Genomic DNA, 24,583 nt, shown 5'->3' with positions numbered 1-24,583 from the left:
TGCCCTTGCTCAGTGGGTTAAGGATCCAGCGTTGCCATGAGCTGTAGTGCAGGTTGCAGACACGGCACAGATCCTGCATTGCTGTGGCTCTGGTATAGGCCAGTGGCTACAGCTCTGATTAGACCTCTGGCCTGGGAACTTCCATATGCTGCAGAAGCGGCCCTAGAAATGGCAAAACAACAGCAACAACAACAACAACAACAACAACAACAACAAAAGACCTCATGCAGAGGAGGATATAATTTGATACGATCTACATTTTTAGAAATGTCAGTCTGGTAAAGCAGAGGTGGATGTGCTAAAAAGTGCAAAAGTGAGGAGGCAGAGAACTCAGCTGAAGGCTACTGTAATAGCCTAGATAACGAATGATGAAAGCAGGAACTAAAGTAATAGCCAAAGAGAAAGAAGATGAGGCTCACTCAAAGGAGATAGTTAGAGGCTAGAAAGTACAAGATCTGAAAACCAAGAAGATGTGGAAATAGTGAGAAAGGAGAAGTTAGAGACCATTTCAGATATCTAGCTATTGGTGGAAGTGATGTCATTTCCCAGCTAAAGGAGGAAATGTAAGTAGCAAATCTGGGGTAAAATTTGGTGACATTGAGCTTGAGATGGCTGTAGGACATGCAGAGAAAACTGTTCTGTAGGCAGATCTTAAGCTGGAATAGACAGCCCTTCACCATCTGGGACCAACATGTTCCTCTCTGGGCTCCTGCACCACTTCCCTACGCACAGCACTGCTTGTATTAGCTCTACTGACTGTACTGCTCCACAAGCATCTTACACCTCCCTGCATTTGTGCCCACTGTGCCTTCTACCGGGAATGTCTTCTCACCTCTTGTCTGCCAGAAAAATGCCTTTCAGGTATTCAAAATACAATAAATAATAAAATACTGTTTTCAGCATTAGTAACTCTCCTTTATCTACTTTGCACTTAAATTTATCTGAATGATTCCTTGATTAATTTATATCTGTAAATTATGTAAGGGCAGACCACCTATATTTTGCTCACCCTTATATCTGCCATACTACACAGTATCAGCACAGTAATACAGATAGAGTTATATGTATATACATATATACTAAACAAAAATTATCTTACAGCATTTATCACATCATATCTCAAAGACTAGCTTATATTTCTGTTTTCCCAAGTAAAATGAGTTACTAGAGAGCAGGGGTATCTTTTAAGTATCTCAAGTGTGTGATGAGAAATTAAAGTACAAACTTTGGTGTGCATAACAAAAAACTGGGGGAAGATTATAAACACAGACTTCTGGAGCCCATCACTCAGATTCTTTCAGCAGGTCTGGCACAGAGCCCAGGAGTCTGCATTTTAGCAGTCCTCTAAGTAACTCTGATTGTGGTTGTCTGAGGACTACACTTTAAGTAATTAAGGTGAAACAGAGTTTCCATTGTGGCTCAGTGGGTTAAGAACCAGACATAGTACCCATAAGGATAAGAGTTGGATCCCTAGCCTTGCTCAGTGGGTTAAAGATCTGGCATTGCCACAAGCTGCAAAGTAAGTCGCAAATGTGGCTCAAATCCAGCATGGTCATGGCTGTGGCATAGGCCATCAGCTGCAGCCCTGGTTCAATCCCTAGCCTTGGAACTTCCATATGCCACAGGTGCAGCCCTCAAAAAAAAAAAAAAAGGAAAAAGAAATTAAGGTGAAATGATATACAGTCTTTTTATATTGTTCTGTTTTTTTTTTTTTTAACACAGCAATAACAGACCAGGATACAGTAAATATTTTCACTCAAGGTAAGTTTTTAAATTATTTTGTAAATGAGGTTTACCAAAACAAAAAGAATAAATTTTCAAGTGATCTGTACTCTTTGCCAAGGCAGTATCTATTGAGATGGTATCCTTTTTATCAGTTCACTCATGTGGGTTGTTGTTGAGATAAGACATTGCTGATACCTTCGGCCTATGAACTGATGCTTGGGTGTTCCCCTCCTTTTAGAAGAAGGGAGAAGTGGCAGTGCCATTCTAGCCACTCTTTATCAGTTTGATTTCATTAGAGTCTTCTTGGTAGCCTTGGAAAACTCACCTGCCCTGGTTCCCTGGGGGCATTTTAGTAGACTTGTAAATCATGTTGGGTTGAACCATTTATATTGGCTTCTCCTAACCACCAGAATAGTTTCTTTGTTGTGGGTTTACATTAAACATAAAGTATAATTTTAAAAATTACAAAAAAGCATTATCAGTTCTACATCTGTAACGTAAAGTCACTACTTTGCAATGTCATTATGTATACTCCCAGGCTAGGCAGCAGAAATGTAATGAAGCTGATTAAACATGGTTATAAATTACTTCAATGTATCGTAATGGCTGGCCAATCTCAGATACTTCAGTGATATTCTAAGTTAATGGATGCTTTTCACCTTCGTTATACATTTAAGTCATGCTTCTTTTTCATTAAAATGTGCTTAAGCAATTTACTAGAGAGTGTGGTTGGAGGCTGTATATTCTTAATGGAAGTCTGCTCCTCCTCTACCTGGGAGAGCTGTTAGAAAAAAATGCCTTTGCATGGTTGTCCTACTGAAGCAATGTCACCACTTTGGAGTTAATCCAGCAATAGAAATTGGTGGTGATTTACCTCTACTTTGTTAGTAAAAGACTAAACAAGAGAAAACAAACCATGGGAATGGGAGCTGAGAGGAGCTGCATAATCAGCCCCCTCCAGCCTATTTAACCTTTGTCATTGGAGTACCATGGGCTCTCTTAAGATGGGTAAGTAAACCTCTTCTAGACACATGAACATATGAACTGCATTTCCACTTAGAGTCTTCTTACAAGAGCAGTTTCCCTCCAACTTCCCTGTTTACGTGAATCACCTGTTAAAAGAAGTTTAGAGAATGGAATTACAGCTTGGTGACTATAGTGAGTAATATGTATTGAATACTCGGAAGTTGCTGAGGGTAAATCATAAGCCTTCTCATTACACACCACACAAAAAAATGTTACCTCTGTGAAGTGATAAATGTGTTAATTATCCTGATGTTGGTAATCATTCTACAACATATATATCAAGTCATCACACTGTATACATTAAATCTATTCAATTTTATTTGCCAATTATTCCCTAATAAAGTTGGGGAAAAAACACAGCTTTTTATTTGTTTCCTGATGTGGGTCTGAGAATCAACATTTCTTTTGTTGTTGTTGATCTTTTTTTTTTTTTTGGTCTTTTTGCTATTTCTTGGGCCGCTCCTGCGGCATATGGAGGTGCCCAGGCTAGGGGTCCAATCAGAGCTGTAGCCACCGGCCTATGCCAGAGCCACAGCAACGCAGGATCCGAACCGTGTCTGCAACCTACACCACAGTGCACGGCAACACCGGATCATTAACGCACTGAGCAAGGGCAGGGACCAAACCCGCAACCTCATGGTTCCTAGTCGGATTCGTTAACCACTGCGCCACGACGGGAACTCCTGTTGTTGTTCATCTTTATTGTGAAATAACTGACAAAATTGTAAGATACTTAGAATGTACAATGGCATGTTTTGATACATGTGTACACTAAGAAAAAATCCCCCTCATCTAATTAATTAACACATCTGTCACCACACATATTTATCATCTCCCTCCTTTTTTTTGTTGCGATCAGTTAGGTTCTACTCTCCCAGCAAATTCCAATTATACAATATGGTGGTGTTATCAGCTACAGTCATCATGTTATACATTAAAGTCTTAGACCTTACTCATCTTATAGCTACAAGTTCACAGTCTTTTACCAAACTCTCCTTACCCCCACCCCTACTGCTTTCTACTGTTTCTAGGAGTTCAACTTCTTTTTTTAATTCCACATATAAGTGCTACCATGTAGTATTTGTCTTTTCTGGCTAATTCCCTTAGCATAATACCCTACAGTTTCATCTATGTTATTGCAAGTGACAGAATTTCCTTCTTTTTTGAGGCCAGGTAATATTTGTGTGTGTGTATATATGTGTGTACACATATACCCCACTCAGACACAGAGAGCTAACATTTCTAACAAACTCCCAGGGAAAGCCTGTGCTCTGGGTCCACAGATCACACTTTGAGTAGCAAGGCTATTGAGAAGATGGAAATTTCCCAAGAAGCTGTGGCCTGATCTGGTACCCCCAGCACTGACCTATCTTAAACCCACTCATGAGGAGTTCCAGAGAACTCTGAAGCTGCTCCAGAATTTGAAGCCTCCATGCCAATCGAATTCAGAAATGTTTTCTAAAACACAGTCTATAGACAACAGTCACTTAAGTACTCTAAAAATATAACACAGCGATCATGACTTTGGAAAGCCTAACATATCCTAGGAAAGAATACACAAATTACATAAATGACATAAAAGTCATAAATAATGAATAAACTTACAGCATCTCCCAAGCATAAGAATAATAATCATCTCAGCACATTAACTCCCTTTTCCCATTAGGATGTGGGGCCCGTCCAGACCTAATAACATTGTCTGAAGAGAGAATCATAGGCGGCACTAAGGCTGAGGAAGGAGACTGGCCCTGGCAAGTCAGTCTGCAGCGGAATAATCTTCATCACTGTGGAGGCGTCTTGATCAGTAACAGATGGATCCTGACTGCAGCTCACTGCTTCAGAAGGTAGGACCACAGGGACCTGCCCATCTGGGAACTAGGAGAGACACACACTTAAGGATTCCACTCATGTGCCCAGAACTCAACATGTTTGCATGATTTAGAAGAATTTAATGCAAAAAATTAATGAATCTTTTCTTCCTATTCATGATAGCAGAAATATTTTTTTCTCCTTCAGCTTGCTAATTTTTACTCTTATTTCTCTGTTTTAAGTAACAACATGTCGTCATGATAAAGAACAAAGAGTTACATTCAGAATGATTTAATTTAAATCCTAGCTACAAAAGCTCAAGAAAATTACCGACCCTCTATAAGCCCTTATTTTTCTTCAAATTAGTGACAAATCAGGGACATACTCTTATCTATGTCTTAGTGTTACTGGCAGTGTTACTGGTATAAATACACCAATAAATTAGTGTATTTATATACACTAATGTGAACATGTTAAATGTAAGCAAAATGTATTGTTGCAGGAAATTTGCTCATTATGTCATATAAACTGATCAGCAAGCTGGTGGCTGATCTCAGATGGCCCTATGCCATTAATTTATTCTTTCAAGAAAATGAGCATCTACTATGGGCATTGTTATGTAGCAAAGAAGCCAATTAAACAAACATCTCCACTACTTTAAGGGAACCCACGATCCAATGTAAGAGGTGAACATGCACAAAACTTATTATCAATTACAGTGAGTAGCATAAAAATGAATTTAAACAACTTACAGAGAATTCTTCATTGATTTACCAAAAGCCATCGCTAACACTAGAGAAATAAACTGACAATGTAGAGTAGGATGCATCGATTTATCCTATCTGTATAAAGAAAAGGTCCCCCTGCTCCCAACAGAAGTACTTTAGACTTCAGTGTGACTAAAACTATCTAAGGTCAAACCTCCCCAACACCTGAGGCATCCTATACCCAACAGTTGTTGGGAACGAAACTCAAAGTGATGGTGATCCGAACTCATGTCTCTGACCTTATCTAGTCCCTTCTTTTAATAACCACTGACTAAAACCCAACTTTCTTACTATATGCTCAAGCCCTCCATCAGATCAATCAAGGCTTACTTCTCAAAGCGTGAACCTTGAGCTCTGCCCAAACTGCATTATTCTCATCTCTTGGACTCAGCCTACATTTTTCTACTTAACAGCATTTATTCCATCTTCTCTTCTCCCTAATATGTTAATATTCCTATCAAATCTTCTACCGGAATTCTGTAAACCTTCACTATTTCTAAGTCCTTTGCAGACTTGAAGGTGCTGCTTCATAATACTGTACTGTACAAAAGTGTTTGTTAAATTAAGAGGGTGTAAAGATTAGTGCACAGTTTCTGAACAAAAGTTTTAGGAAATCTCAAATTATTCTGAATTTTTCTTACGGCTATCTTATATCCATATTTTTTACACAGTCAATAAATGTGAAATTTCTGATATCAGAGTCATCGAATTCTGATTTAGATGGACACATTTACTACTATGCCCCAGACAATACAAGAAATGAAATTCACAAGAATATTTCAATACTCATTGCCATCTGAAGGCCAAAGAAGAAGAATGGCACTAATTTATTACAATTACTCCTTAATGTGGAAACCACAAATTCAAATACTTGGATTTAGCAGGCCCTTAGCATAATCAAGGATGTAACAGAAACAGTACTGATTTCTAAGTTTCTTTAGGTCCAGCAACCCAAAGCTATAATGAAAGCCACAACTACAAATACTCCCAATGATAACCAAAGGGATCCATGATTTTAAAGACGTGGAATATCTTTAAATTTTTCCTCCCCACATCCTTCTATTCGTTCCATGCTTGATCCATGAGAGCTGGCAAACTATATTACCTCATGCTGGCACCCTCCCTATGGACCTGATTGGCCCTGAGAACACATTGATGAGGCCTGGCCATGACAGCCTTACGTCAAGGTACACAGATGTGATGAGGACCTCAGAGCGCATTCCTGAACTGTCGCCTCCTCTAGGAAGTCTTCCCTGATGTTCTCTTCCCTCCTCCACGTTATTCCCACAGAAATTCATCCTTAACAGTCATGCCTGTGACTCACAGCCCTCTGTCAGTCCCCTCTGTTATCGTGGAGCTACTCAAGGGCAGAAACCATATTTACGTTTTTTTATTCCCAGACACTTTGTATTCCTTAAACAAAGTAGATACACGGCAATGGCTCGTGGAACCATAGTTGATGAAATTAATCATAATCTTTACTGAGTGCTCATCTTACACCAAGCACAGGGGTTGGCATACCTTACTTGTCTCAATTAATACTTACATCCATGTGACAGGACATCAATCAATCACATTTTATAAGAAACTTGCCCTAAAGAACGCCACCAACCAATATGCAAATAGCCAAGATTCAAATCTAGACTCAACTGGTTCCAAAACCATGCTCTATTCATTTGCTGAAAGAAAAGAGAAAAAGGGAGGGAAGGAATAAAAGAGTATCTTAAAGATACGAAAGCAAAAGAAGTTTAACGTAAAAATTTCATGTATTTGCTTGTTGTCAAATATTTTTCTTTAGAATTTTTAATTAGCATTCACTCTTTTGCAAGCTACTGTAATAGTTTTATTAACTATCTCCTGGATACATGATTTTTATTTTCTGTATCAACTGCACTACCTAAAGTTCACACAACTCTCAAATTATTTGGTTACATTTTATTTTTATCCAACTTTAGCAGCATGTTGAATTAATCAACCTTCTACTCACAGGTCTTTATTTTCATCAGTCTGTACCAGACCTGTCTCTCATTTTATTTTTTATGCTTCTGGCATGTCTGGATTCCACTGCCTTCCCTGCCCTCACAGGCCTCACACAAATATGTGACATGTCTTTAAATATGCAATTACCTGCAAAACCTACAGTATGTGTGTGTGTGTAGTATACCTTTAATTTATATGAGCATCATTGTGTTTAAGTCTCACAGTGTTCCTTAATTCCCTGGGAATTTTAACACGGTCCCCACCACATCCACCATACTCCTTCATCCAGCCAAGCCGCTCTAACGTCTCATAGCCACAAAGAGGAGCGCACACACTCTCTCTCTCCCCTTCCTGCGTACCTCTCTATAAACCTTGGAGGATTCCTTGACATATGTACCCAGAAGTACATTTACAGTGTGCTAAATATACTACAATGCTTTCCATTACTTTTTTAAATTTTTGTCATTCTTATGAATACAAGTTAATGCTCATTATTGTTATAATTTCCATTTCACCACTTACTAGCGAATTTGAATATCTTTTCACACATCTCCTGGCTGTCTGGGCTTCTTTCATGAAAGGCCTATTAATACTTTTTGCCCATTTTAAAATGGTTTTCTCTCCATTTATTGCTAATTTACAGACTTTTGTATATTCTACAAAAATTTTAGATATTAAACACTGCAGCCCTTTTCTCATAGTTTCTCATTCATCCGGCAAATATGTCTACGGTACACTTAACTTTTTATGTATTTTGATTTTTAATGTTAAAATATTTTTTAATTGAAATATAGTTTATGTACAATATTATAAAACTTACAGGTGTACATTACAGCAATTCACAATTTTTAAAGGTTGTTATAGTTATAAAATAGTTATATATATTTCCACTTATAGTTGTTATAAAATATTGGCTATATTCCCTGTGTTGTACTATATATCCTTGTAGCTTAAGTATTTTATACATAATATTTTGTACCTTTAATCCCCTACCCCCTCATGCCCCTCCCCTCTTCCCTAGTCACACTAGTAACCTCTAGTTTGTTCTCTATATATGGTACAGTTAATTTTGATTTCATGAAGTTGATCCATTCTAAACTGCCTGGTTTCTGTTCTGGGAGTTTAGCTAAAAAGTCCCAATTCTAGGTTACAAAGGTAATGCTTTACTTTATATAAATAAATAAATATATATATGTGTGTGTGTGTGTGTCCTATATATTGTCCCATAGTGTGCTCACACTCTCTGTGTGTGTATTCATACACACACACCAACTTCTTCAATAAGCATCACACTTAGTATAGGAAAAAAATCATTCTTCCACTATTTAGACATGGAGCCCCTTATCATCACTACTATTTAAATAGAGCTTCTGGCTAAAGAAAAGGAAAAAAAATAAAGAGCTGGAAGGAATGAGTTAAAACTAAAGTGATCATTATTTCAGCCTTTTTTGCTTGGATGGACAGATACAGAAAAGGGAAAAGTCAAAGAAAAGGTTTGCGTCATACCAGTTTTCATCAAAGTATCAGGATACCCTCACGGGAATAGCAAAAAAATCAGGATGTTCATCACCCCAAGATATGTTTTCTAAAATATTTCTATGTTTCTTTGGGCATATGGAAGAGTTACAGAAAGAGATCACAAAGAAATGTTGACCAAATAGTTCCTAGATTGGGAGGGGGGGTGACAAACACAAACTCCAAATACTTGAAATTCCCACAAGTTCTCTATTCAAATAGTATGTTTTCATATTTTTCAGCTACTCTGATCCTCGCCAGTGGACTGTCACCTTTGGTATTTCCACTATATTTCCTAAAGACAGAATAGGAGTAAGGAATATTTTAATCCATAACAATTATAACCCTGAAACTCATGAAAATGATATTGCGCTTGTACAACTCAACAGAGAAGTCGCCTTTACCAAAAATATCCATTCAGTGTGTCTCCCAGAGGCCACCCAAACTATTCCACCTGGTTCCACGGCTTATGTAACAGGATGGGGATCACAAAGATATAGCGGTAAGTATCAGGAAAAATAAAACAAAAACCAGCAATATCTCCTGGTACTTGTTATTATTACTATTATTATTTTGCTTTTTAGGCCACACCCGTGGCACATGGAGGTTCCCAGACTAGGGGTCCAATTGGAGCTACAGCTGCCAGCCTACACCACAGCCACAGCAACGCCAGATCCAAGACGTGTCTGTGACCTACACCGGAGCTCACGGCAACACCAGATCCTTAACCCACTGAGTGAGGCCAGGGATCAAACCCGCAACTCATGGTTTTTAGTCGGATTTGTTTCTGCTGAGCCATGACAGGAACTCTATGTATTTTTATTTTTAATTAAGGAACACCCGGAGGGCAGGTTCTATGGACAGAACCGTCCTATAGTCTGGTCATCCTAAGTTCTCACCAGAGTTCCCTCAGCAAAGCAAAGCAATATCCCTAGAAATGACAGAGAATTCTCAAATACAGCAAGAGGGAAATGTAAAATGAAACGATGAAGAAACATGAGTTCTTCAATAATCCAGAGGATCAATAGGACTCAAATGTCTTCCCTCCAAAGAAAATTTTAAAAATTTAAAAGAGGATTTGGATAGGTAGTCTCAAAGGGTTTTAACATTCTTTGAGATATTAACAGCCATTTATGGTATTCTGAGATAAAATAAATTTTGCCTTTAGAGCAAGGAATTCTGTATTTATATAAGTATTGCTCACACCTGTTTATTAGGCAAATAAAATTATAATAAAAATGAAGGTGACATGAAAGAGCAAATATAGCCATGGGGCAAAAAGGAGTATCAGCTAGGCAGTGGAAGGACAGCATTAACAATTTCCATGGGCTTCTACTGATGTTATAAATTGTCTCTCGAAGGAATAAAGCAAAGGCTTAATTTTCCTAGAAAATACCATGTTGCTTTTTCGTGGCCCAAAGTAATCTGGTGTAGTAGATAAAAATTTAAATGGCAATGCCATTTTGAAGGCACATCAAAACATTATTTTATAACAAATTCATTCTTTACCCTTGAAACCCATACTGGTTTCTCTTTAGTTATTAGATTAAATGCTACTCAATATGTAATTTTCTAATTCAAAGTCAATCCATGGGAGTTCCTGTTGTGGCTCAGCAGAAACGAATCCAACTAGGAACCATGAGGTTGCAGGTTCAATCCCTGGCCTCGCTCAGTGAGTTAAGGATCTGGCGTTCCCATAAGCTGTGGTGTAGGTTGCAGATGTGGCTCAGATCTGGCATTGCTGTGGCTCTGGTGTAGGCCAGTGGCTACAGCTCTGATTAGACCCCTAGCCTGGGAACCTTCATAAGCCACGGGTGCGGCCCTAAGAAGGACAAAAGACAAAAGAAAAAAAAAAAAGTCAATCCATAGATATTTCCAATTGTAATAGTCAATTATAAGAAAAAAAAAAAAAAAGACAGGCATCAATCTGTGTAAAGGAATTATCCATTTCTACTATGGGAATCTTTGCTGAGAAAAAACTAGTACATGGTCCATAGCTTGCTTTGCTGAGTAAGAGATAATGTTTGGATTATAATTATTCCTTCCTAAATTCACCATAAAGTCATTAATTTATACTTCCTGAAGTCTATTTTCTTTTTTCTTTTTTTCCTAACAGGCAACACAGTTCCAGATCTAGAGCAAGTACGGGTCAATATAATAAGTAACGATGTATGTAATTCGCCAGCTGGTTATAATGGGGATGTCCTGCCTGGAATGCTATGTGCTGGGCTACCTGAAGGGGGAGCAGATGCATGCCAGGTAAGTTCATCATCCAAGTTATAAGAACTTACTAGCATGCAATAATGAGACAGGCACGGAGGAAATAGTGTTATAATATGCAGCCTTGAGCCTCTAAAACTTTATCATCTAGATTTTAGAGATAATATTCTTATCCAAAGTTGACCTATCATGAAACACAGATTCTGAGAAGCCAAACTACACAGTGGTTAACTACCAAGTTCAAGAACCAGACAGACCCAAGTTGGAATTTCTTAACCTCAATAACCAATTCTTTTGTCTACAAAATTGATAGAATAACAGTATCTACATTTTTAGGTACTACTAAAGATTAGATGGAAATCGAATATGTCAGGCACATACTAAGCAAAAAAGAAATCTCAGCTATCTCAACTGTTTTTACTGTTGTTGTCAACCTGGACCATGATCGCTGACATCAATAACTTTCATCTCAACCTTCTACTCTGAAGACTTAAATCACTCATCCAAGAGTCATAGATAATATATTTTATAAATATAAATAACATCTGAATATCAGCATCTGAAGGAAAACTATTTAAATCTACTTTTTAATATCCAACCAAATATAAAAATGCTAACCTTAAACATGAAGGTCTTATACTTAGCGTAAGATTTTAATCCTAAATTTTTAATTAAATTATCTAAAAAACTGATGTGTTTATATCTTTTAATGGATTTTATTTCTATATACGAAACCCAACCCCATACAGTAACAGCAATAGCTACTTAGTATTCAAAATTATATTTTTGGAATTAAGAAAAATCAATGTTTTTTTTGAGGAATCTGCTACTACTTTGCTGAGTAAACTGTAAGCAGAAAAATGAGGTTTATTCTTTCCTCAAACATTGCTGACTTTTATATTGAGCACTCATATTCTTAAAAAAGTGGCTAAGAAGTAGGTCTTACATAGTTTTGGCAAAGACACCAATCCAGGAACTCTTTCCCCCAAATGAAACATTTTTATCAACTGAAAGTTGTGTGGGGGTGGAGGGGAATTGTTTATCAATTTTTAAGAGACTATTATCCACTGGGTTGAGTTCCCTTTGAGTGAAGATATCTTTGTGGTAGGAACACTTCTTGCTGCCCTTCCTGTTTCTCTTGTATTGCTAGTCCTGTAAGGTTAAATCCTCAACTTTCAGAGTAGTTTTACAGAGAATTCACCAAATAGGCAACACATATCTACACTGATAATTTCAGATCACCTAAGAGTATTAACTAGAACTGACTTAAGGATGTACATGAGATATAGAAGGGAGTTTATTCATGGTTTACTCATGAGGCCCATTACCTTCTGCATATACAAAGGCTGCTCTTCCTCCAAACTCAGTTCAAACCACAATTCATCATGAAACTTTTTTCTGTATGTTACACTCAGGCCCTCACTGATTTTCAGCTGAAATACTATACGACAGAGTTTGGCCTCAAAAAAATACATAGTACTTTACATTAGAGCTTATCAGATCCTATTTGCTTTTGTTCATTCATTCATTTTTTTTTTTAATTCCACTACTTACTTTCTACGCACCACATTCTATGCTTACACAACAATGCATCACCTGAACTCAGTGAGGCTATGGTCTAGAAGATATCAATATCTGTGCAATCAGGCAGTGAAACTAGCCAGATACAGGAAAAACTATGTCTCTCTTAGTTTAATATTTGCTTGCCTGCTCTTGGTAAGATATTATACAGGAAACTGTCTTAATATACAATAAATAGCAGGAAAACACAATAATGGGAAAGTGCTGAGAACTGGGTAAGTGGAGCATATATGCATGATGTAAAGGAGGCAAGTGCCAATCAGCTCCATGCAGCGCTTGCCATACAAGGCAGTGATTCACATGCTAACTCTTCTCCCCATCTAAACCAGTAATTAAGTATGGAAGGACTAGCAACTAAGAGCAGACAAATGAATAGCAAACTATTCTCAAAGCACACCCGGTAATAATAGCTGACTTTTATTAGTTCTGACGGTTTAGCAGGATGTACTCAGAGTGCTGAGTGTGTTAAACTCATTCAAACACATAAAAATATGATTTACAGATGAGGAAGCTGAGGTCAGAGAACTATTAAGTGGCTTACTGAAAGTCAGACAGCTAGTAAGTAGAGGATTCAAACACAGGCTATCTTAACTCCAGAACCCACTGACTTAACCCATCATGTAGCATGTAAGATATCCTAATTTTTCTCCCCAACTTGATTATTACATGCACAAATATGTGCTTGATCATTTTATTATTATAATTGGCTAGTAAGTATTTCATAAGGAGTGCTTTACTCATTGCCATATAAATTTCTTTTCTATTATTCACCAAAAGAATATCTGTTGATACACTATGCATCCAACACCATGCATTGTGCTATGAATAGGAAGATAAGTGAGATTTCTAAAAACTTATTCATTCAGCAAATACTTTCTTAGCATCTCCTTTGGGCTCCTGCCTGGGATACAGAAGTGTCTAGAACAGGTATACCCCTTCCCTGATGGACCTTATAGTACAGACTGAAAAACAGACAATGAGTAAGTATCATAAATGCAATGAAGATTGCAGAGCTGTACAGCTGTGGTAAGGAGGGGAGGTGATCCAGTTCAAGTAAGTTCAAACAGGCACATAAACATGCTTGTATAAACGATGAGGCAGCAGTGAAAAAGATAAGCACACAGGATGTGGGAGCACAGACAGAGAAAAATAAATCTAGCCCAAAGCTGGAAGGGGTAACAGTGGGAAGGAAAGGTGCGGGTCAGGGCCGGCCCCCACAGGAGGTAAGCCGAGGATGAGCAGCCGAAAGCTGAAGTCTGGGAGATGTGCTTATCTTCTCACACTAGCTGAAGGAACAACGTGTGTACTTGGAGCAAAGATTCTGGTGAATTTTCACATGGCTTGGTAGAGTATAGCAATACGAAGCATCAGACCAACTGTATTGTCATAATGGATGTGACTTCATTACCACAGAAATAAGCTCAACACTTCCGGGTTGTCTTCCCACTTACATAACCTATCATTCTGTTTCCTTCAGGGTGACTCTGGTGGCCCACTACAGCAGGAGGACTCACGGCGGCTTTGGTTCCTTGTGGGGATAGTAAGCTGGGGGTATCAGTGTGGTCTGCCAGATAAGCCAGGAGTGTACACTCGAGTGACAGCCTACCGGGACTGGATAGCCCAACAAACTGGGATCTAGCACAATAAATACACCTCTCTAGCAAGCCGGTGCACACACATGCTCGTCTACAATTCCAAACTTTACTTTCCAGCCACAAAAGAATACATGTTTCACAAACACTATTTAATCTTTATTACTATGGATTTTATATTCTCTCAAGAAGATTTAGATGAATGTTGCATGGTACTGTGGATATATGCCGGGGGAAACATTAGTTCCAGAGATAACGATATGACTACAAGTGTTATAATTTAAGTGCTAGTAGTGAGAAAACCAGGTACCCTGAGAGTGGAAACTAGAGGAACGTGGATAAGTCTGCAGGGTCAGAGGAGTTTTACTCTGAGGAAGTCTCATTGAAGCTGATAGGTGTGCAAAGCATAGAAACTTGCAAAGGAGGAAGTTGTAGATAACGTTCAAGACAGAAAAATATGAGTCAAGAAAAATACCATTTTTTGAAATTTCTGGTTACTTAATATTTTATAGGTGGTTTAGGTCCTAAAGGACACATATGATGCCCTTTGCAGTCCTACGGCCATCTTAAATATCTTCTAAGAACATGCCTCCATAGGAACTAACTGATCAGTTTCAGGCATTTATCATCAAAGCTATTCACTCTTCACCAGAGACCAAAGAATTATAATTTTCATTATGACTTTTATTGAAAATATCCTTCATCTATGTGAAATCTCTTCCTCCATAGAGACACTGAGTAAATACACCTACACGACCTTCTCAGGTAACTTAAAACCATAAACATACAGAGTGCTTTTAACAACTAAGGGTAAATTAAGAACAATCACTAGTGGCAGTTATTTTTGAGAGATTAGAGATCCACAGTAGCTAAATTCAAGTAATGAATTGAAAGTTATGCTGGGAAAAATTGGAAGAGTTGCTTTAAAAATTAAAGGTTAAATAGCTTAATTTCAACAAAATTAACTTAGTGAAGAAACTTCTCTCTCCCCCTTCCACCCCCCCCTTCCCTTATACACACACCCAAAGAACATAAATAAAATTTATTAACATTTAATGGCACGGCAATTTATATAATCCAAATTAAAAATGCTACTGAGTTTTTATGGGATTCTAGCATAGCTACAGCTTGGTTATGCTTGGTTATGCACAATCACCTATGTGTCAGGGCTTCCTCTTTCTAACAGCCAACTCATGACACCTGGGTGTCAGAACAACCACATGCACTGTGATGAAAACATCTTATATTTCTTCCTGTAAAACTGTCACTTCCTACATTGAAATCATTTACTTTAAAGAAGTTGAAAATTTAACTGACTTTCAGTGAAATGTACAAACAAATACTTGGTATACCTTATTTCAAATAAACTCTTGTAAAATCATTTCTCTGCCTAAGGAGTTATGGAAGTTCTGATTTCTGAAGGACAACCCAATACAATTTACTCAATTGGTTCTTTACCAAGGGAACTGCCAACTAGACTCTAGCTTTGGCACTTTCTGCCTTATAATCAAGCTCTGTAACTAAGGCAAGCGTCCAGCATGACACTCCCTGGCTGCACCCTGTGAGGACAATACTAAACTGGTAATTTAGAGTAAGCCTCAGAGGAGTGTGTTTGTGCATGAGTATGTGTGTGTGCATGTGTCTTCACATAATCATAAACATACTTGTTTATTACTATACACTGAAAGCTATATAAAGCTATATAAGTTATTCAGCAGAAAACAGAGCAAATTCAATTATTTATTGAAAATAAAATATCAAATTTTCATATTTCTATGAAGAGATATTTGAACACCTGAATAACACTTATTTTAAGAGTTTTTTTAAATGTACTAATGAGTTTTATTTTCCTGATAGCTAATTAGCTCCATGAAAGCAATTTTGAATATTTATGGAAGGAGTACTGACTCAAAAATCTTTTCAGTTATTAAAAAAATCATTCTGTAAGCTCTGGTAGAAACAGTCTAGCACCCTAATTCAGTGCCCAGAAGAGTTATTAATGCCAGAGAGAATTCTCTTCAGCCTACAGAAAATACACAGACTAACCAATTTTTCTTTTAAATGGCAAACAAGGTGAATATTTTAATGTTCAAACTGAATTCTCTCAAGTTTAAAAGAGTGAACAGAACTAATAACAAGAGAATTATTCCAGAAAGTTTAAAGGAACAAGTGAATATCACACTACTTGGAGGTCTTAATTATAGAGTATAGATCATTCATTTAAAAAATTTATTGAGCCTTATATGTTCCAGGCTCTCTACTATCCTATACTACTTTCTACCATACACTATTGAAACTAAGATAAATAAGACATAGTTCCTGCCATTAAGACACTCAAAGACTTCCTGTTGTGGCGCAGCGGAAACGAATCCGACTAGGAACCACGAGGTTGCAGGTTCGATCCCTGGCCTCTCTTAGTGGGTTAAGGATCTGGCATCACTGTGAGCTGTGGTGTAGGTTGCAGACGCAGCTCGGATCCTGTGTTGCTGTGGCTGTGGGTGTGGCTGGCGGCTATAGCTCCGATTCTACCCCTAGCCTGGGAACCTCCATATGCTGCAGGTGCGGCCCTAAAAAGAAAAAAAAGTATGCATAAGACACTCAATACATTTTATGACAGAAATATAACATCATGGATGCAATGATAGTAGAACATTTATTAGGGGATAATAAAAGAAGGGGAGAGTTCTAGAAGACTCAGAGAAAATATTTTATAATAATATCCAAAGTGTGTCTTCCAGAGCATTAATTTGCCATGAACCATACTAACTACTCCAAGGTTAGAGAGAAAGGAGGTCAGAATTTCTCATGTTATTTATCTAAATATGTCACAGGCTCTAATGTACACAATTAATTCCCATTTTCCAATTTGCTAAACATTAATCTTCAGATTCAAAATATAATTTTTTTTCATGTCTACATAATCCAAATCTCAAAATCCAGTGTACTCCACTTCTAATCCACTTTATTAATCTCTGTGGGGAAAAGAGATCATTTCCTTTGAATCTCATATTTCTAGCAAGTCATTTCTGTAAGAATTAGTTATCTTTTGAAATAAAAGTTTTATGAGTATGGGAGACATTAAGCAGAAGTCAAATGATCACCTGAATAAATGTTTTACAATATTTCTGCAAGGGTCGAGTTTAACAGATTATTTCCTTGGTGCTTTCCAGTCTAAGATTCTACCCATGATAATCGAATGTCTTGAGGAGGCATAAGATCTGAGAAAAATGCTTCAGAGTATTGGGACATTTGTTTGTTTAATCTGATGCACAATCATGAAACAAATCATCTAGACTAAAGAAATCAAACTGATCAGAATTCAAATTAAGTAAAATCTATCTTGAAGAAAAAAGAAACAGAATTAAATTGAGATACTACTGCAAAAAATTAACAGAACTAAAATGGCATTTTCTTACCTCCAGTCACACAAATTAGACTGAAATTACTAACGCAATAAAAACCTGTGGGAGGGATCGGGAGCTTGGGCTTATCAGACACAACTTAGAATAGATTTACAAGGAGATCCTGCTGAATAGCATTGAGAACTATGTCTAGATACTCATGTTGCAACAGAACAAAGGGTGGGGGAAAAACTGTAATTGTAATGTATACATGTAAGGATAACCTGACCCCCTTGCTGTACAGTGGGAAAATTTAAAAAAAAAAAACTGTTGATACCGTACTAATATAGGGTTGTTTTCCCTGCAAAATTTATTCATCTAACCAGTCATTCATTTGTCCACAAATCTATTTATCAATTGCTTTTGCACACTTGGTATGTGCCAGGCTCTATTACAGGCGAGCTGAGTCAATTTCCAGGAAAGAGTAAGACAGGCACAGGAAAAAGCAAGTGTAAAAGCCCTGAAGTGACCACAAGTTTGTGGGTTAGAGGAGCACTGAGAGGTCATTAGTTTGGCTAGGGTAAAACTAGTAAGAGAGACTGGTGTTAGCTGAGGTAGAGAAATAGGCATGTGAGCCACATAAAGAAGTTTAGATTTAATTGTAAATGTGAAGGTCAAGTTCTGGAGGGAAGTTATATGACCAATTTTCTATTTTCTAAAGATTAAACTGGTGAAACCAAGGTAATCACAGTTAGATCCATTAAACCTGTAACCTGCCTTCACTGATCAAGTTCCCTTTAATTGCTGCCACAAAAACACGCATGTCCTCCAAGTGGCACATTAGCTGAACAATAAGGTGTTTGTCCATGTTGTTTTTTCAGGAATTTAGAGCCAGTGGTGTCCAGTTTAAGCACAAGCCAGTTAAGAGTGGTTAGGACCACCAACCCTCAGATTGGTATGCCTGACTGCCCACTTGGTGACCTTTTAAATCAGAGGGCCAGGTGCTGCAACCTCAGAACATACCAACCCCACAGTTTTCCGACCATGAGCCCCATGAATAAGCCTGTAGCTCAGTTATATCTGCACAGAACCACGATTCCTCACCTTTCTCTTATTTCCAATTCACCTGTTCCCAAACTCTCCACACCTCAGATCACCCTGCTTCATTATGCCATAAACGGCCTGAACCCCTCCCTTTGGGGAGACGGATTTGCAATTTTGTTCTCCCATCCCTTCACCTGGCTGTCTCGTGAATAGGAAAACAGGGTCCCCCTAAAGCTGAATTCCTCTATCCAAAACTGCATTCCCTTTCTTGCCCCACACCAGCTCCCCCTCCAGACTGAGGAGTACCAGAGGAAAGGAGGAATTGAAACTGAGCAGGACTCTGTGGGGCCCTCCTAAGCACAAAAGCCTTTCCAAGCCCCTCTGCTTCTTGATCATAGGCCTCCCAATGTTCCAAAGAGCAGATTCACACAGCCACTGATGAGGGAATGCAGAAACAAATGGAAAGCAATAAAGAAACAGTGCAGGGAGATCCCGTCATGGCACAGCGGAAATGAATCTGACTAGGAACTATGAGGCTTCGGGTTCGATCCCTGGCCTTGCTCAGTGTGTTAAGGATCTGGTGCTGCTGTGAGCTGTGGTATAGGTCACAGACACAGCTCAGATCCTGCGTTGCTGTGGCTGTGGCATAGGCCAGCGGCTGTATCTCTGATTAGACCCCTAGCCTGGGAACCTTCGTATGCCACAGGTGTGGCCCTAAAAAAATAAAAATAAAAATAATTCTTTTTAATTAAAAAAAAAAAAAAATACAGTGCAGTAACAAAGCAGAGTACAAGCTCCTCCTCACAGGATACTCTGAGTTCTTCTCAGAAACTAAGCCCCACCTAGGGGGGATGAGGTAGGGTTAGGTAGAGTTAGGCTGAGCACAAACCCTGAACCCCAGGCTGGTCAGAAGCAGAAGACTGATGACTGAGATGCCTGGACCACCACCCTGTTACTTCACTACCAACCGGCTGGAAGAAAGTCATGCCTCCTGCAGCTCTCTCCCCAAAACGTGCCTTTAAAAATTCTTCCTTGGAGGTTATGGGGAACTCAGGTGTTTGAGCATGAGCCTCCCACACTCCCTGCTTGGCCCTGAAGTCAACCTTTCTCTGGCCCAAACTCCAACATGTAGGTTTGTCTGGCTTCACTGTGGGTCAGGCACAGGAACTTTCTCTGCTGCACCCTCCCTGGTCCCAGCATTTGGCTTGCTGGGCAACAGGCACATGAACCTGGTTCAATGACACTGGCTACTCGAAAGAGCAACAAGAGGATAAGAGAAGGAAGAGTGAGAGACCAATGCAGTCATCCAGGGATGAGACTGACTTCAACTCCCCCATCTTCAGCTGGCATTGAAGATGCAGACAAATAGTGGGATTCAGAAAATACTTGTAGGGAGAAACAGCAGGAGTTTCTGAGGAACTAGATTTGGCGGTTGAGGGAAAGGGACAGATCAAGGTTGACTCAAATTTGGGGCCTGAACAAATGAAATAAATTTTGGAGGAGCAGGTTTTGGGCGTGGAAAATTGAAAGTTTCTTTCTGAATCTGTTACATTTGAAATGTACAAGCAATAAAGCCAAGTAAACAACTGTAAATATGTATCTGTAGCTCAGAGAAGGGACTAGCTAGAAATATCTGTTTGATGGCATTTACAATTTTAGGGAAATAGGAGACAAAAAGCCATAGGGGACTGCTACAGAGGGAGTGGGAAATGTATTTTTAGAAAATGTAAGGAAATATCTTGATGATGAAAAAATATTTTGATGTCTTAGGAAAAAAATGATTTTAATATCACAACAAAAAGGAATTTAAAAGAAAGAAAAATTTGATTTTATTAAAATTTAGAATTTTCTATTCAAAGGACACTATTAAGGAATTAAAAGGCAAAATGACAGTGAGAAGATACCTTCAATACACAAAACAAAACAAATATTTTGCATCTAGAATGGATAGGAAATGACTACAAAAGGAAAAAAATAAGTCGATGGAAAAATGGACCAAATATTGGAACAAGCATATCAAAAAAAAGACAATTTATATAATTTTTTTGTCTTTTTGCTATTTCTTTGGGCTGCTTCCGCGGCATATGGAGGTTCCTAGGGGTCTAATCGGAGCTGTAGCCGCTGGCCTATGCCAGAGCCACAGCAACGCGGGATCCGAGCCACGTCTGCAACCTACACCACAGCTCACAGCAACGCTGGATCGTTAACCCACCAAGCAAGGGCAGGGACCGAACCCGCAACCTCATGGTTCCTAGTCGGATACGTTAACCACTGCGCCACGACGGGAACTCCAAAAAAAGACAATTTAAATGACCAAAAAAGGTAACTCAAGTGGCTCAACCTTACTAGACACAAAGAAAATGAAAAATAAAGCCATTGTAATATATCACGACTTTACACTTAGCAATGGATAAAGATGGAAAGTCTAAAGATATCAAGCACTGGTAAGGATGGGGGAGGGTAAATTGCTTTAACTTGGAAAAAAACTGTCATTATCTAGTAAAGGATATCATATGCATATCCTGTGATCCAGCAATTCTACTCCAAAGTGAATACTCTAGAAATGGGTCCACAAGTACAGGAATATTCAAAGCAGCATTATTCTTCACAGATAGTGGAACCAATCAAATGTTCAGCAGCAGGAAAATGGATAAACAAATCTTGTTATATTCATACAATGAAAGACAATATAGCAACAAAACTAGATGAAACTAGAGCCACACCAAACATGAATAAACCTTAAAAACACAGTTAAAAAGAAGGTAATCACAAAAGAATACATACTATACTATTCTATTTGTTTAAAAAAAGCTATATTGTTTAGGAATTCATTCTTATTCACGAAAATTATTTTTTTAAAGCGTGTAATTCATTACCAAAAAAAATACAAGACAACATTTACCTGTAGAGGAGCAAGGTAGAACCGTGGTGATGAAGGGAAAGGCAGAGAGCAAAATGGTTTGTTAGCAATTTTCTATGGATATTTACTTTATAATAAGCCATTAAGTTGTACATTCATGTTTTATATGCTTTCGTGTATGTGCACTGTTTTTCACATCTCTGATACAGAACATCTGTGAGCATCCCAAATACAGTAAGGGGAAGCAATCTATAATTCTCAGGTTATTCAGGAAAGAACCCTTGGAGGAAATACATGAAACTTGTTTTAAATACACAATATGATGGATAGCAGAAAAAGCATTTTATTCTTGTTCATGATCCATAGTAATTCTTTTTGTTTGTTTGTTTGCTTGCTTTTTAGGGCCACACCCACAGCATATGGAAGTTCCCAGGCTAGGGCTGTAGCTGCTGGCCTATACCAAAGTCACAATAACATGGGACCCAAGTCACATCTGTGACCTACACCACAGTTGATAGCAATGCCAGATCCTTAATACACTGAGCGAGGCCAGGGATAGAACCCAAGTCCTCATGGAAGCTAGTCGGGTTCATTAACCACCGAGCCATGAAACGAACTCCCACACAGTAATCTTTCAATAATTGTCTTTATTTGAATGCTACATGTCTGGCAAGATTGCTTATCAATATTACCATTGTTATTACAGTTAAATGTTTCTAGTGTGCCTGGTACTATTCAAATAGCTGATTCTATTTCTTCCACAATTCATAATTTTCCTAAACTTACAGTTTTTGAGGATTAAAACAAAAGAGACATATAATCCCATTTTGTACCTAGAGGCCAGCTCAAAAGACTGAATTCAATTATTCATGTTAAATGATTATATTTGCAATATTAAAAGTAAAAATGTTTTAAGTAATAAAGATTGTGCATTTTGTTTGGAAATAGAAGATCTCTTGAACATTTCACTCAGTCAATATACTAAGCTCTTCTTCCTTAAAATCTCAACAAACTCCTCATTATAAGAAAAATGTTCTGGGAGTTCCCATTGCAGCTTTGCGGTAATGAACCCAACTAACATCCATAAGGATGCGGGTTCGATTCCTGGCCTCACTCAGTGGGTTAAAGAGCTGGCATTGCTGTGGCTGTGTTGTAGGCCAGCAGCTACAGCTCTGATTCGATCCCTAGCCAGGGAATTTCCATACGCCGCAAGTGCAGCCCTAAAAAGACCAAAAAAAAAAAAAAAAAAAGTTCGGTTTGGGCCTTCACTCCTGTAAAAGTGGACAGCCCCAGGGACTTGACGCATCACCAGAATTCCCTTTAGCCACTGCCTCCAATAAAACTCTCTCCACTGAAGGAAAGAAAACAGAAGCTTCCACTGGTATCAGTGCAATGAAAGCAGATGGTGGGAGGGAACCTGGAACGAATGTATAAAAGGGACTGGTAAAAAAACTTCTGGGTTTTAAGTGAGTCAGCCAGAAGTAGTGCTCTACTAAATTTTTTAAACAACTACAGCCTTTATACAATTTTTAAACTTCTTTCTAGTTGTAATGCTGTCCTAATTCAATACCTCTCATACTCATCATGGGCCACCTTAAAAAAAAACACCTGCCTTTTGCTCCTTTTATGATGATTTATGCATCTCATAGGGTCATTTCACTGACATTTTGTTTGCTCTTAACAGTCTTAGGATATAAGCCTATTTCTTTTCAACCCTAAATATATCACTTTCTACTTCTGACAGAGCAATTGAGTGAGAAAGATATAAACATGAATGAACTGTCAAAGTCATAAGCAATGAAAATAGGATTATAAAGAACGCAACACTAGTTCCAAAGATATGTTCATGACACCTTCTTGGACCAATTTAAGAAAGAAAATTTTAATTATCCTACAGATTAAGGTCTATATAGTTATATTTTTCTGATTAAAAACAGAAATATCTAGGAGTTCCCGTCGTGGGTCAGTGGTTAACGAATCCAATTAGGAACCATGAGGTTGAGGGTTCAATTCCTGGCCTGGCTCAGTGGGTTAAGGATCTGGCGTTGCCGTGAGCTGTGGTGTAGGTTACAGACGCGGCTCGTATCCTGCGTTGCTGTGGCTGTGGCGTAGGCTGGTGGCTACAGCTCTGATTCGACCCCTAGCCTGGGAACCTCCATATGCCGCCAGAACGGCCCAAGAAAATGGCAAAAAGACATAAATAAATAAATAAATAAATAAATAAATAAATAAATAAAACAGAAATATCTATCGCGTCTGTAGCACTTATCAGGACAAGGAAATTTTTGTATCCTTTAGGAGTTTTAACTCAAAAGCTTTTTACAAGTCCCTCTATAAAACTTTTCTCTGTAGAAGACGTCAAGCAAGTATAGAAACTAACTTCTTTTTTTTTTTCCAAACATGGTTCAGGAAACACGAATTGCAAAATGAAATACCCTGAACTTTGGGGCAACACTTACCCGTTGTGTCGCCGGCCACGCCCACTGGGTTCCCAGAAAAAGTGAGATGGAATCTAGGCGATAAGGGCTACCTTCTTCTGCGTGTGGTCTAGTCTCACTTGTCTACAGAGGGCCGCTCTCAGAGGCCTTGCACCTAACCTCGTACCTGGATTAGAATCCCCCGCACAGAACTGCCCTGGCAGACACTCTGCTCCCCTGTGCAAATGCTCTGCGCGCCACACTGCAACCAGATGGCGGCGGGGCACGTGTGCAGAGGCTGCGCCCGGCCCGGTGAGCTGGAGCTGGAGCTGGAGCAGCAGAGCAGCACGCATCCAGCGAGAACTGTGCGCGCCTGGCGAGAAATGCAAATCTCTGCCAGCTGAGGAGAACCCCAGAAAGGAACCCTGCTGCGGGACTGTTGGGGGTGCATACGCTCTATAGCAGGAGCTCTGTACTCTCCATTCTTGGATCCTAGAATAAAGCTGTTCCAGCGTCGGAACTAAACTCCTCAGTCTCGTCACGTGGGTGAGCGAGGCGCTGGTCAGGAGGACTCTTGTTGGGGCCTGACTCCTGGGTAACAGTGGCATGAGCGGAAATGAAGACTTCCTTTCTTCTTCCCCAATCCAGGTACCCAGATGGAAGCGTGACTTTTGCCGCCTTGTTCCGTTCATTTTGTTTTACCTGT

General features: G+C 38.8%; 1 protein-coding gene and 1 long non-coding RNA gene across 2 annotated transcripts in view; one reads left to right on the top strand and one right to left on the bottom strand.

Moving 5' to 3' along the window:
- LOC100512911 (transmembrane protease serine 11D) overlaps positions 1-15,596 on the top strand; it is a 53,095-nt gene extending 37,499 nt beyond the window's left edge. The window contains exons 6-10 of the mRNA XM_013978757.3: positions 1,723-1,761; positions 4,418-4,595; positions 9,065-9,324; positions 10,939-11,081; positions 14,101-15,596. Coding sequence (XP_013834211.2) covers positions 1,723-1,761; positions 4,418-4,595; positions 9,065-9,324; positions 10,939-11,081; positions 14,101-14,262 — 782 coding nt within the window. The 3' untranslated portion in view covers positions 14,263-15,596. The remainder of the gene's footprint in view (positions 1-1,722; positions 1,762-4,417; positions 4,596-9,064; positions 9,325-10,938; positions 11,082-14,100) is intronic.
- Positions 1-24,376, bottom strand: part of LOC146400834 (uncharacterized) — a 421,507-nt gene extending 397,131 nt beyond the window's left edge. Inside the window, exon 1 of the long non-coding RNA XR_014812628.1 lies at positions 23,920-24,376. This is a non-coding gene — a long non-coding RNA (uncharacterized LOC146400834). The remainder of the gene's footprint in view (positions 1-23,919) is intronic.
- Between the last annotated feature and the right edge of the window lie 207 nt (positions 24,377-24,583).

This window comes from Sus scrofa, chromosome 8 (assembly GCF_054392235.1).
Source record: "Sus scrofa isolate SSC_HxYL_T2T_F1_AM1 chromosome 8, Sscrofa_HxYL_maternal_Yorkshire_Landrace_v2.0, whole genome shotgun sequence".
Taxonomy (NCBI): domain Eukaryota; kingdom Metazoa; phylum Chordata; class Mammalia; order Artiodactyla; family Suidae; genus Sus; species Sus scrofa.
This window is presented reverse-complemented; position numbering and strand designations above follow the sequence as displayed.